The sequence below is a fragment of the Acomys minous genome (genome assembly GCF_964271855.1).
Source record: "Acomys minous genome assembly, chromosome: 11".
Classification (NCBI taxonomy): Eukaryota; Metazoa; Chordata; class Mammalia; order Rodentia; family Muridae; genus Acomys; species Acomys minous.
In genome coordinates this window covers 18254638-18268987 of record NC_140492.1, presented here as the reverse complement: position 1 = coordinate 18268987, position 14350 = coordinate 18254638, and the positions used below count along the sequence as shown (strand labels likewise).

Here is a 14350-nt window from a genome sequence, read left to right as displayed (position 1 = left end):
TGAATGGTTCAGCCATTTATATAAGCACAAATACACTCATATGTTATTATACACAGAATATATCATACATGTTATATATATATCATACATATATACTAGTGTCGTGTGTATAATATGTATTTAGTGGTATGGTAATATTAAAAATGAAAGCTAATTTCAAGGATAATCATGCTATTTCACCTTAAGGATTAACTGAGTTTAAAGAATTACTGAACATCTTAAGGTACATATACAGTAGAGATATTTGAAAACAGAAGTTATTCTTTTTTTATTTTTTGAGAAGACACACTTCAGAAAGCTTTTATTGAATTTAATTTCCAAAGCATAGATACTTGAAGAAATTTTGTAAAGACCCTGAATTTTCCCAGGGCTATTTTTGGCTATTGTAAAAAAACAACAAAACAAAACAAAACAAAACAAAACAAAAAAACCCAAAACCCCAAACCAAAAACCATGTACACACACACCATAGTTTTCCTGCTTGCCATGTCTATCTTTGGAAGATCGACAATTCTCGAAGGCACTGACTGGTGACTTTGGTGGCTCTGGTCCTTCCTCAGGCAGCTAGCTCAGCCAAGGCCCTGTCCAAGGGATCCACGGACCAGTAGTTGTCATCCCAGCCGAGGAACCAGCCCACAAAGGACGGAGGCTCAAAGCCTTGCCTCACGACAGTGATGGGGGTTCGCCTGTCCCGATTAGCTGGGTCCGTCTGGATGTACCGCTTAGCAGAGGTCAAGGCTTCCGTCTTTTCCTCTTCCCGTGAGTCTTTTCCAACCCAGACAAAGACCTGGTCCCAGGTGTCCAGGAGCATGACGTCATCAGTAGCCAGGTCTTCCTGCATAAGCTCGCCAGGAACCTCTTCGATCACAAAGCGTCCAATCCTGTTGGAGCAGGCAAAGAGGCGAGGAGGATGGGCATCCATTTTCTTCTCCTTCAGCCTTGGGGATGTGCGGTAGGCAGTCTTCCAGCCCAGGGCCTCCCAGAAGCTATCTGGCTCACTGCCTTCCTCCACCTGCACAGGCTGGGCTTGCAGCACCCTCAGCAGCTCCTGGGCCCCACAGTCTTCTCTGCTTCACTGGCTCCTACACCCACCCACAGGTAGGCAGCTGAGGGGGTTTTTAGCACAAAGGCATCGTTGGAGTTCAGAACACCTGCCTTAGGCATCACCTCAACAGCCCTGGTGGCGCCAGAGCTGCTGGCGCGGACTTGGAAGAGACGGGTGCTGGCAGGGGTTGTCTGCCCACCGTCCCGGGAGGTGCCACCCTTGTAGATGATCATGGGCTTCCCGCCAAACAAGCTCATGAGGTGTGCAGGCTCCTTGCCTTGGACCACTCGGCTCTGCACAGGAGTTCCCCCCAGTTCCTCATCCAGTTGAGCAGTTAGGATGGCGGACACAGCAATCTCATCCTGGGTAGACTGGGCACGCTGCCAGTTGTAGATGATTTGTCCCTGGCGACCGCCATGACCATAGTTGTACAAAATGATGTAGCTGTCGCCTCCATAGAACTGCCCGTATGTGGCAGGGTCCACTGGTACCTTGTTGGAACCTTCGATTCTCCAGATCTGTTTCTGGCCAGTGCCGTCATCGTCCATGCCATGCTGGGCGGCCATGGCGGTGGAGGTGTGTAATGTAGCAGCATCGAAAGGCACGCGCTCCACATTGGCAATGTGGCTAGAGAGGTAGCTCAGGCCGGGGCCGTCCGTCTGATCTGGGTCCCGCCAGTTCTTAAAGAACTGCTTGAAGAGCGGGGTCTCGCCGCCCTCTGGGAGGACTGAAACCTGGGTCAGCCTGGGGTACTGCATCTTGGAGATGAAGTCGGAGGCCATTTTGAGGGCAGCCTTCCGCTCCTCCGTGTTGGCTTGCTTGCCTTTCCAGACAAAGATTTTCCCATCTCTGCCATGGTCCAGGATGAAGCAGTCCTCGGATCTCAGGGCGCCCTGGGCGAAGGGGTTCTCGTCGGCCACGAGGGAGACTGACATGCTCCCTGAACCGTTGGAGACCTTTAGAGCTTGGCCAGCTTTCTATTGGCTGCATCCTCCTTGGCTGTGTCCTCAGTACCTGCAGGCAGATCTGGCTTGGGGCCCAGCACCTGGAGCATCGCTTCCGGCTCTCCACCTTCCTCAGACACGTGCACTTGGGCACAGCCACTCCTCTCGTTGTCCCGGATGCCCTTGGACACCTGTGTGGCCTTCAGCCTTTCAAATCTGTTGCTGGCGGAGCCACACCACTGGTAGATGTTGTTTCCCAGGTCCAGAATGCAGCAGTCACCATTGTTAAAGCTGTCCCAGGACACAGACACCTCAGTGGCGCGGACTGTATGGAGGCCTTTGACCTGTAAGAGCCTCTGTACCATCACCTCATTGGGTACCACGTGCTTGAATCCAGATGCCACGCCTCCTTTCCAAGTCATCTCTGTCCTTTCCGTCCTTCGAGGCACTCTGAAGATCCTCGTGCACTTCCTCAGCCCCCAGAAGTTATTCTTTTGATTATCGAATATTTTTCCACATAAGTGTCAGTAAACATTGAAGTGATAAAAGCAAATCAAGTTATTACTCTATTAAAAAAATAACATTTTTTTTTAGAAACAATGATGACTACTTTTTGTTACATAATGCTTAATTTTGTCTTCATTGAAATAAAAATGTCACTTCACTTTCTGTTGCTAACAGAGTGAAGGCAGGCAGTGGTGGTACATGCCTTTAAGCCCAGCAATCAACAGGCAGAGGGACATGTACCTTTTAGTTAGAAGGCAGTCTAGTCTACAGAGCAAGTTCTAAGACAGCCAGGACTACAAAGAGAAAACATGTCTAAAAAATTCTTCTTCTGCAATGTTCTGAAGTGAGCCTTAGTTGTAAGAGGTGTCTTGTTGATATATGCATTAAAACTGGGCTCTACACCTTTGAATTTAATTGGTTGTGGTTTCTGTAATTGTCTCTGTCTGTTGCAAAGCGAAGTTTCATTGCTGAGGCTTGAGGACTATACTTATCTATGGGTTTAAGGATAAATATTTAGAGTGTAGTTAAGGATTGCCTGATTTAACAAAGTACCAATTGTAGGTTCTCTTCCAAGATCCATGACTTCTCTAGTCTCAGAGAGTTGACTAGGTTTCTAGCACCAGGCATGATTTCTCTTTTGTGAAGCAGTTTCTAAGTGGATCCACAGAGCTTTTGTTACCAGGAAGATTTGCATGCCACTATTACACACTCAGGGTTATTGTGCCTTGCTGGCTGTTGTGTTCGTTTCATAAGTACAATATCTGGGTAGGACTGTTGGTTACCTCCCTTTGGAAACTTGCTTTCACTCCCTCAGACATTGTGAGTAGATAACACTTGGGGACCCATTGCTTCCATTATTTCAAATGGGAAAGCGTTTTGTACATTATATATTCACTAACACTAAATAAACTTAATAAAACACATCCCTAAAATGTAGAATCATGTTCAGATGACAAATGCTTAGAGTCTACTTTGCTACTCATCAGATACTGTTTAAAGCTGTTTGTGTGCATTAACATGCAAAATTTATATATTTGACCACAATCTTTATAGACTTTATTATATGTCTTTTAAGGTAATGCTTACCAGTAAATCAATTGTTTTTACAATCAGAAAAATATCTATATAAATATTTGAGTCATTGCATCTAATAAATTTTCTTCAATAAGTGAAGTTGAAAAAGAAAATTAAAAAAAGGAAATAAGTAGGGCACATGAAGATAGCAGTATTACCATTATTATCACCATATCAGTAGTAGGTGATATGGTGATGAAAAGCAATAATGTTAAGCAATATTTTTTTTAAAAAGAACTGAGTCTCTTTGTATTTAATTACATATTTTAGGTGATACTGTAGATGCAGTTCATGAATGCTTTCATATATCTTCAAGAGATTTCCTTCCTTAGACATTTTAAATTGGCCAAATATTTCTCTACAGTAAGTCTATACAAGTTGACTGGCATTAAAAACAGAAACATTTCCCATAGTTTACAGCAAAAAAGACAGAGTGGCTTTCCTCTTCCTTTGAGAGACTGTTTTATGTGCTTATTGGGAAGGAGACAGGTGGCCTGTTTTAAGAAGAGATTTTAAGTATGTTGTGAATTTGCATTCACAGAACATCAACTCTTTTTCAGGTTCAGATCTCAGATATATTACTGTGTTGATCTGTTATCATTCTTTAAAAAATCTCTACACAGTTCGTCTTAACTGTGTCTGCCTTGTAATTCTTGATTTTTCCAACATTTAATTTTGTCACTGAGTTTTGAGAGTACAATTATCAACTTCTATACAAAAAAATACCAACTTCACTGATTGTGGAAAAAATTTACATCCTATGGCATTCAGATGCTAAAATCTTGAAGAATGTATGAAAAAAAATCATTACCCAGAAATAGGTTTTGTATTGGATATTTATCTTTCCCATGTTAGCTGATGGTGTTAGTGGTCACAATCAGTCACATGATTATGGGAGAAAGCGCATAGCTATTTTGAACAAGTGACTACTATTAGAAGGTATGCTTTAAGATGTTAGGCAGTCTTTAAGCATTTGCTATAGTCTCAGATCGTTCCAAGTGCATTCTCTCTCCACTGCTCCCCACCGGCATCTAAGCCTGGTGGTCAACACAACAACAAAGCAAGAGTGATGCAAATTAAGATTTTTATGACTACTGAAGCTTTACCTGAGACAAACAGCTTTATGTAAAAACTAAATCAACTTGATAAATATATGTACTTGTTCAGTGATGGCAACAGAGGACTAAGGAAGTTTTGTATTTGGAAAACCATCCTTGCTGAGGAGTCTCCAATTTTATACCAAGGCTTATGGATTTGGAGGATATGGAATAAATAATATGATTAAGGATATCATAGTGAATGTATATAAGCAATAAAAGGGCAGCCACACATGCTCATACAATTTTGAGATTGTCTTCTTATAAATGTCCTGGGAAATCAATATACAAATATCAATTTTCTTTACAAGTTAAAGAAAGATATTCACAAGTTTGACATCTAGGTTGCATTTTCACGTTGTGAAGGTAAATTCCACAGACACGTCTATGTGTCTTCCTTTGCTCATGCTCATGTAGGGACATCGTCAGTGAAGGGGAAGAGCTAAGATTCTTTAATATCCTCAGAGACCCTGGCTCTCCAGAGTTGGTTCAGTTACACATAGACTTCCCATTTACAAAACCATGCTGGGATGATTAAAGAGACTAAAGAATTCATGAAACAGAATTGTCATAACACGCTTCTACTGTAGGTAAAATTTAAAGAAAGAGTTGAACTTCCACTGACTCTGACATGAACTGTGGTGCCCCCTATTTGACCACTTCCCCTTTGTGGGGAGGCCTGGTGGCACTCAGAGGAAGGGGAAGCAGTCTATCTAGGGATGAGACCTGCTGTGATCATATGGTGGAGGAGGAGGTCCCTTCTGTCACAGGCCTAGGGGAGGGGAATAGGGTGAAAGAGGGAGGGAGGGAAGATACAAGTGAAGTGAAAACAGTCAGGATGTAATCTGAATAAATTATTTAAATTAAAAAAGAAATCTATGCTGGATCCGTGGGGGGGGGGCAGAAAAAAAGAATTGAACTACTCAAATCTCAAGTAGAACCTGTGTCCAATTTTATGCTTGCAGAATTCAGTATCTATTGCAGGGCCTCAGTGGCACGTAAGAATATTTTCTCAGTGGTATATCCCTAGAATGTCAGTTGCTTCTACACACAATCTACTGCTTGAAGATGCGATCAAACTCGAATGGGCCAAGTTCACTTTGTCATTACAGACCTACAGTATCTGGAAAGTGAATACTTAGGGCTATGTACATGATCTTTACTCAAAGAAGGCATTTAAACAGAAATCCCATCTTCTCAGGTTTGTAGCATGCATCCTTGGAAGCTACTATTAGAAGTATTATGCAAAGGTTCTTGCTTTCTCATCGAAGTATTTAAAAAATAATTTAGATATCTTCTTAAGCCTCCTGTTGCTGGCCCTGAAGTTCTGACCTGAGTATGACTTAAGTCTCCTCATCCAGACTTGGCTAGCTGTAGTGATCACCATGGCATTTTTAGCCCCATGACAGATTGGCTTTTCATTTACTCCTTGTTTCCAAAGAAGCACTTAAGCCTGATAAGTCTACGTCTTTGGAAAGTTTACTTTCTCATTTATTATAAAGCTATTTAGAAAAAAAGCAAGATCAGGAGGCCAAGTGATCTTTCAGGCTGTGCTTGTGGAAGAAAAAATAAAATGTAGCTCCTGGAATGTTCATTTCAAGCCATTAGCCCTAAAGATAGATCAAGGGGAAAAAAAAAAAAACCAAGTAAGCTAACTTAATTTGGAGTTCTTTCCAGATGCACAACATGACTTAAAACTGCTAATTTCATGTAGACACTATCTCTTTAATTCTTTATGCATGTTTCAGTCATGCTTGCTTAGACACAGTCTTATTTGGGTAAATGTCATACTCTGTAGGTCTCTGAGGCTTTTGAAGACCTTATTTAACTATTTTACCTTACTATCTATAGGATAATATCTGTTACACCAAGAATGTATATTCTTGTCCTAAAAATAGACTAGTAATTGAAATGACCATGATTTGATCAACTAACAAGTAGCTTGTATTACTTAATTATCCTAAGCAGACTGAAATAGCACTTTCATGGTATTGGAAGTAAATTTTGTATTATAATTGAGTTGTATGGGTTTAATACCTCATATTAGAGTAGAAAAATATATATATAAATATATATGAATCAATATGCAAAATTCTATACCAATGAATTAAAAATAACTTTATTTGTGAGTAACAATTAAGGCCTTAGTTTGAGGAGTAGATTCAATAATCTACTTTTTAATCTTATCATCTCTATATATCTTAAAGATTCTTTGACAACAAGACACATTAACTCCTGCCAACACCCAACCTACCTCCAAGAAGATGATGAGCATCAAATTTCCTCCTTATGGAGATAGATTCAAATTCATCAAACAAGCCACTGGGCAAAATGCCCTTGTTTCTGCCACAGACAGAATTCTGCCGAAAAACGGGCAAGCTTGGATGCAGGCAGAGTTGACGGCCAAACTCTGCCAAGACAGGGTAAGCAAGTCCTCAATAGTTCCTGCCTCAGAAATATGTCTGTCAGTTATATTAGGTCAGAAGATTAAAGATGATGCTCCAATGTCGTAGAGACTTTTGGGTGACTGTTCAGGCAGCAAACTGTTTCTCTTATTTTTTTTTTCATTTTGGAAACTGCTAACCTGCAGTTCCTGTTTACTCAGGTTATTAAGTTTTATTCCTTCTCAAGTCTCTGATGAGGTTGAAGACCAGATAGGTTAGTCTTTTTAATTAAGCTTAGTTGTTTAGGGCATAAGATATTTTTAGGTCTAGATAGATGTTTTAAGTTGATAGAGATGAGATATGATAGATATTGATTTACATTAACAACTTTAGACTCACTAAGATAGGAAAGATATTTTCTGCAAGGTTGCCAAATACAAATAGCCAAAATACCATGGATATAACATTTATATAATTCCTGATAGTTTTATGGTTCTTCTTGCTGAATGTAGTTATTTTTATTCATATGTAATAACATAAGTGTATATGTCCAAAATGAAAAATTACAAACATGGGAAATAATTAATAATTACTACTACTACTACTACTACGTACTCCAACAGCCTGAAACTGGGGCGACTTATGTTTGGTGAAGACTTACACATTTGAAACTTTTCTGGCCTTATCCATTGCTTGTCAGATTTCCTACGCTTCTATGTTGGCTAGGTGTTTGTCATCTTGATACAAGCTAGAGTTATCTGGGAAGAGGGACCCTCAATTTAGAAAATGCCTATATGGGACTGGTCTTTTTGCCAGTCTTTGGGTCATTTTTCTGTTGGTGATGCCAACCCAGTGCAGGTGGTAGTAGGTGGGTATAAGAAACAGACTTAACACGCTATGCCAAACCAGCCAGTAAGCAGCATTCTTCCATGAACTCTGCTTCAGCTCTGCCTCCCGGTTCTTGTCCAGAGCTATCTTCCATTCATGATGAACCATAGACATTAAGATGAAATAAACTCTTTCCTACCTAAGTTCGATTTGATCATGCTGTTTATCACAGCAGTAGAAATAAAATTAGTCTGATTGTCCTTGATTGATCAGGCTCCTATGCACTTTGAATGTTTCATGAGCCCCTCCCCCATATGCAAACATGCACACACAGCGTGCATGAGGATGCGTATGTATAGTATACATGCATATATGTGAGTGTTCGTATATGCATATGCACGTACGAAGTACCACCAGTGATCCGCAAAAGTCCATTTTTCCTTTTCTTTGTGACTCAGAAACACTACACAGCCTACTTAAAATAACCAGATTCCCCTCATGCATATTTAGTTGATTTTGTGTTCCCTATCCTATGGGAATGCGGATAACAGCTGCACGATCTAGGACGAGGCGTAGTGAAGTGGCTGAATCTCTTTGTTATGTTACAATTTCTGAGACATGTTGATATTGATATAGCTCATAGACCTGTCTCTGACCTTTTAAATACAGATTTCTTTGGAAGAATGATTGAAGAAATACCTGAGATCAAAAAGCAAAAACTTGCAGATTTCTAGGACCCTCTGGATTCTCCTATTTCCCCATTCTCCCTTGCTTATCTCACCTAGAGTCCCAATAGGGTGTCCTCCCCTCTGCTGCACTTTCCTGATAAGTGAAGACACTCATGGGACATGCTCCTTGGGCTAGAGTCCAGATATAAGTGAGTATATGCCATTTGACTCTTTCTGTTTCTGGGTTAACTTATTCATTATGATCATTTCTAGTTCAAGCCATTTGTCCACAAATTTTGGGAATTCCTTGTTTTTAATAGCTGAGTAGTATTCCACAGTGTAAATGTATCACAGTTTCTTTATCCATTCTTCTACTGAGGGACACTTAGGCTGTTTCCAGGTTCTGGATATTATGAATAAGGCTGTTATGAACATAGTTGAGCAAATGTTCTTGTTGTGTCGTGGAGTATCTTCTGGGTATATTCGAAGGAGTGGAATAGCTGGGTCTTGAGGAAGCCTTATTCCCAGTTTTTTGAGATAGTGCCAGATAGATCTCCAAAGATCTCTTTCCTACCTAAGTTCGATTTGATCATGCTATACTAGTGGTTATACTAGTTTGCATTCCCATCAGCAATGAAGGAGTGCAGATCTGGGCCCAGGGGTCTTGCTCAAACTATGACATCAGCCAAGGACAATACATGCAGTAAACTTTGAACCCCTACCGAGATCTAGCCAATGGATAGGACATTCTCCACAGTTGAGTAGAGAGTGGGGACTACCTTTCACATGAACTCTGGTGCCCATATTTGACCACTTCCCCTGGACGCGGAGGCCTGGTGGCACTCAGAGGAAGGATAGCAGGCTACCAAGAAAAGACTTAATACCTTATGAGCATATACAGTGGGAGGAGGTTCTCCTCAGTCACAGTCATAGGGAAGGGGAGTAAGGGGAAACTGGGAGGGAGGAAGGAATGGAAGGATACAAGGTATGGGATAACAATTGAGATGTAATATGAATAAATTAATAAAATATATTAAAAAACAAAACAAAAAGGAAAAACATTAGATCTAATTTTTATGTGATTATATGAACCTGAGCAGGTACATATGATTGTTACTTAAGGGTATCTTTCTTGGAGAAGCAGATGGTAGCAATGATAAGAAAACAGCAAGATATACTGTGCTTTACTTGAAGTGGTATAAGTGGGTAGGCTTGCCTCTATGGTAGTTTGCACTAGGGCAACGTAAGTTACTAGAAAAGAAAACATTACCCTTGATAAAATCAAAACATTCCTTCTGAGCGTAGGGGAGTTGGAGGGAGAGGGATGGTAGTGACAGCTATATTCAGCTTACTGTTCCAGTTTACAGCTCATCACAGCAAGGGAGTCACGATGTGAGGACTTGAATCTACAGCTGGTCACACCGGGTCTGTACCCAGAATAGAGAATGAGAAATGCATAAATGCGTGCACGTGAGTGCTTAGCTCTTTCACCCCCTCCCCCCAGCTTCTGTAGTCTGGGATTTAAGTCCAGGGAACATGTTGCCCATAACTAAGATGACTTACTCTATATCAATTAATATAATTAAGATTATCCTCAAGAGCCATCTTCAGATATCAGTCTCCTGGGTAATTCTAGATTTTTGTCTAGCAGATAATTAACAATAATCACCACAAAATATAAACATCAGAAATATGAGCAGAATTAATTACAAATTGTGACCTTTTGGGAACTAGAACAGTGGAAGATTTTTGAAAGAAAACGTATCTTTTACTTTTTCAGTATTTTTATGGCTATTGACAATTTAAAATCACGTGCTTTGTATTCCCATGTTCATTGCAACATTCTTCACAGTACCCAAGTTGTGAGACTGATGTCAATGTCCATCAATCAACGATATAAGTAAAGGTGTGATGACTACATTCACTGAAAGGATTTCTAGGATTAACGCTCCGGCTTAAGGAAGCCCTGTTGTTTGTGACACATACGATCCTGGAGAGCACCATGCTAAGTAAAATAAACCAAGTCAGGAAAGACAAATGCTGCCTGGCTCTACTTAGATGTGAAATGGTAACATGTTTAATACAAAAGCCGGGAGTGAAATGATAGTCTCAGGGCAAGAAGAGGAAAAGTTTAAGTGATGTTAATAAAAGGGTCATAAGTTTTTATTATATGTGTAGAATTCTCTCCTAGAATTATAATAGGGAGCATAGTGACTACCACTAAGGATTACGTGAATTTTGCTGGTAAAGTAGATCTTACTCTATATGTAAAAAAAAATTCTCTTTCACACACAAACATATACACACAAATTCCATCTTCACATGTTTTCTCTCTCTTACACATATACTCTGTTATATTTTCACTTACCTTCTTTCTCTTGCACATGATAATCTTTCCCACACATGGAACCATGAGAAGGTATGATATATCAACTATCTTGAGAGTGTTAATACCTTTCAAGTATAGATTTATAATAAAATATTACATTGAACAGGTTAGATATGTATAATGCCTCATTTATATTGTAGTAAAGCTGAAATAAAATAAAAGCATATACACATATGAATTCAACCAGTATATTTAGGTGGTGTAGAAGAATTTTAATCTAGCAACATGACTGATCTCACAAGGTATCACATCCAAAGACCTTCTAGGTCTGTGAGATGTGGCTGGAATGCAGACACACCACGTGCTTTTAATCCTTCTGGCTGGAATTCACACACATCCCTAGTATACACCTTTATTCCCAAACACTGACATCTAATTGAGGGACAGACAAAGTAATGAATCAGAGAAAGATTTGACAGAATGAGCCAGCAGTTGGCTATGTCCAACTCTCAGGAGAACAGACAGGAAAGACAGGCTATTTAGGAGCAGTGCAGGGAGAATCACTTCAGTCATTCAATTGGAAGTCAGTGCAGAGTCAATACAGTGAAGTTGAGTTTGTTTGGCATTTCATGGCCATTGAGCTCATTAGTTCGGGCAGCTCAGTGCAGGTCAGCAGAGGCAGTTGGAGCCAGAGAATAAGAGAGAGAAAGTTCAAACATATTCCCAAAGTTGGTACGAGGCCAAGCAGAGCAATTCAGTCAGAAGCCTAGAAAAGCTAGTTTGAATCACAGAGGAGTTATGAGCCAGAACAGCTGAGCTGAACCAACCAGCCAGAGTTCAGAAAGAACTAAAAAGGATGAGTGTATTCTTCAGTAAGCCTCTGAGACGACAATTTACATCAGAGAAATAAAAATTAACAGGTAGACATAAAATAAGTATGTACTCAAGTGAAATTTGAGCGCGGTGTGAAACAACTTTAATATGCAGTACGAAGGGTAATGTACAAAGTCATTATTTGCAATTTAAGCTTAGTGCAAACCAGTTTTAAAGGTTAATTGCTGTCCCTTATTTGGTGACAGAGGGATGAGATCCAGGACAGAAGAAGTTTGTAAAGTCACCATAGGGAAGAGACAGACAATTTAAGGATGCCGGTTAGAATGTCACAAAGAGAAACATCAATTAATGAAGCTAAGCTTAAACTAAAATATAAAGATGATTATTAAAATTTGGTCATTTATAGTAACCTAACTGTCAATATTATTATAGGTGAAAAAATTAGGTTTAGATGTTAATAAATACAGTAGGAGGCCAAAGACATCTGAAGAAAAACCATCAAATAGAAGATGTAAAACTGGAAAAGGAAGCTTTGTCAAGTTCACAGTTATTCATATGTGTATAAAATTTTTAAATGCACCTGAATACTTCATGATACATTAAACTTACCTAAGCATTTTGCGTCACTACTAAGAGGAAAGACACACAATTGACTTGGCGGTCATGAGGCATTTACTTAATGAAAAGCCATTGTTATTAGTGGGCTTTATTATTTATTTGAAAATAGCAAGCTGAAAGTTATCTGCAGGTCAGCAAATAACACAGACAATTGAAAGCCCAAGGGTTCTTTGATTTTACTTAATTACATTTTCAGTTAGACGCTAAGCAGTGCATTATACAAAGGGCTTCCAAATTCCCTAGGTAGATATAATAGTTTATGGGGCTTTTGCAATCTATTAATCATGGCATAATTATAGATCAACAGTGTCAACAGTGAGATTATGCTTTGTTCTATAGGATATCATAAACATTTTTGCAATAACATTAAAGTAAAATGCATCTCAGTCAACTATTTATGTTATCCCTCCTGACTTTCAAAGTGGCCCTTTATTAAAAATCAGGATTCTTTAAAGAAAAAAAATGATTAGAAATTAACATTATTTTTATTTAAAATAAGAAATAGTTTGATGTCATCATATACCACAATGAATTAATCCGAATGATTTTACATGGTTATTTGACATATCTCTAAAGAAGTCTAAAAATAAAAATAAAAAATAAAAAAAGAAAACCAACCAACCAAACATACAAACAAATAAAACTCTCCCAGCTTATACTAAAGAAATGTTTTCAAAAACGTATCTCTTAACTGTTTGCTGTATTTGTATTAATAAGGTAGGAAAGTAATACAAACATTATTGAGGGGAGGAAGTTGTCTTATTTCCATGTGATTTGAGGTTAAGTTCATTACATTGATATGGTCTGTATTACAATATAAACATGCAAACAAAGGAAGTACCAACATTGTAGAAGTAAACACAAAGACTCAACGGCAAGAGATGGCCCTTCCCTTTAATTACAGCAGGTAAGGAAAACTAAACACATGTTTAAGTTAGACACTATCCATGAAAAATACACTTTTATGGATTAAAAATAATATAAAGTCACTAGGAAATACCATTTTTTGATTAAAGCTGAATTTTCTGTTACTATCTCATAAAATTTTAAGGATGTTTAGAGAGATCCTACAGGCAAAGAATTAAAATAAGTTGATTAAGTAATTTCTTGCTTAGTAGAAAACTAAAAATGACAATAAGCTGCTATTCAGAGTCTTAGCTCTAAAATAACAGACTTGCTTTATTTCTTGGCTTGTAGACAGTGTTGGAAAGTGGATCTAGTAAGTATGAAAAAGAGGAATGACCACAGAGTATCTCATCATGTAATGAAATGAATAATCTCACATAGTTTTTAAGGGCTGACTCAATAAAACCAATCTTAACCAGGATGAAGAGAAAATCAACTTCTTTGAGTACCTTTAATTAATTCATTAAATTATTTCTAATAGTCCTATACAGACTAAAACATTTAAGTAGATACACAGTACATGTAAATATTTTATGTATTTCTTTTAAAATACAGAAATTTTGAAAAGAATGTTTTAAGGTAAGATTTAGACATAGGAAATTGGATATTTAGTACAAGGAATTCTCTTCCAATAGACTTTCTCAGTTTCCCTTACTATTAGCAACCTCATTACGATAGGAGATGTTACAGTTGACTAAGTTTGATATAGCATCAATGGGAGTCCATAAACAGATTAAGGTTCACTTTTATTTTGTAATTTTGTGGCCTGTAGTTTCTGAAAATCTATGCTGTCATGTCAATTATTACTTCATCCAAAATCATTTAACTGAGTTAAAAATTCCATGCACACAGGTTCCCATCCCCTTCTACCTACAAGTATTTTTAGTGATCAGACCCCAAGCCTTTCCTCAGTCTCTTTCTTTTCCATCTACAAGGTTGTATTAGTTCTTTCATATTATTATGATAAAACCTTTTATAAGGGAGAACTTGTTCGAGGCTTTAGGTTCTAAGAGCGCCCATGATGGTCAAGCAAGGGCATGCAGACAGAACAATGACAGAGAACTCATGTCTTGAATAGCAAGCAGGAAACAGAGAGTTAAGTGGATGTGACTTTGG

At 38.7% G+C, this 14350-nt stretch overlaps 1 protein-coding gene across 1 annotated transcript; it reads right to left on the bottom strand.

Moving 5' to 3' along the window:
* Positions 1-284: 284 nt before the first annotated feature.
* On the bottom strand, positions 285-2384 carry LOC311608398 (gelsolin-like). The gene is given in 3 exon segments (XM_084800841.1): positions 285-1057; positions 1060-2006; positions 2009-2384. Coding segments are annotated over 3 exon segments (1794 nt in total). The 5' UTR covers positions 2355-2384; the 3' UTR covers positions 285-556.
* Between the last annotated feature and the right edge of the window lie 11966 nt (positions 2385-14350).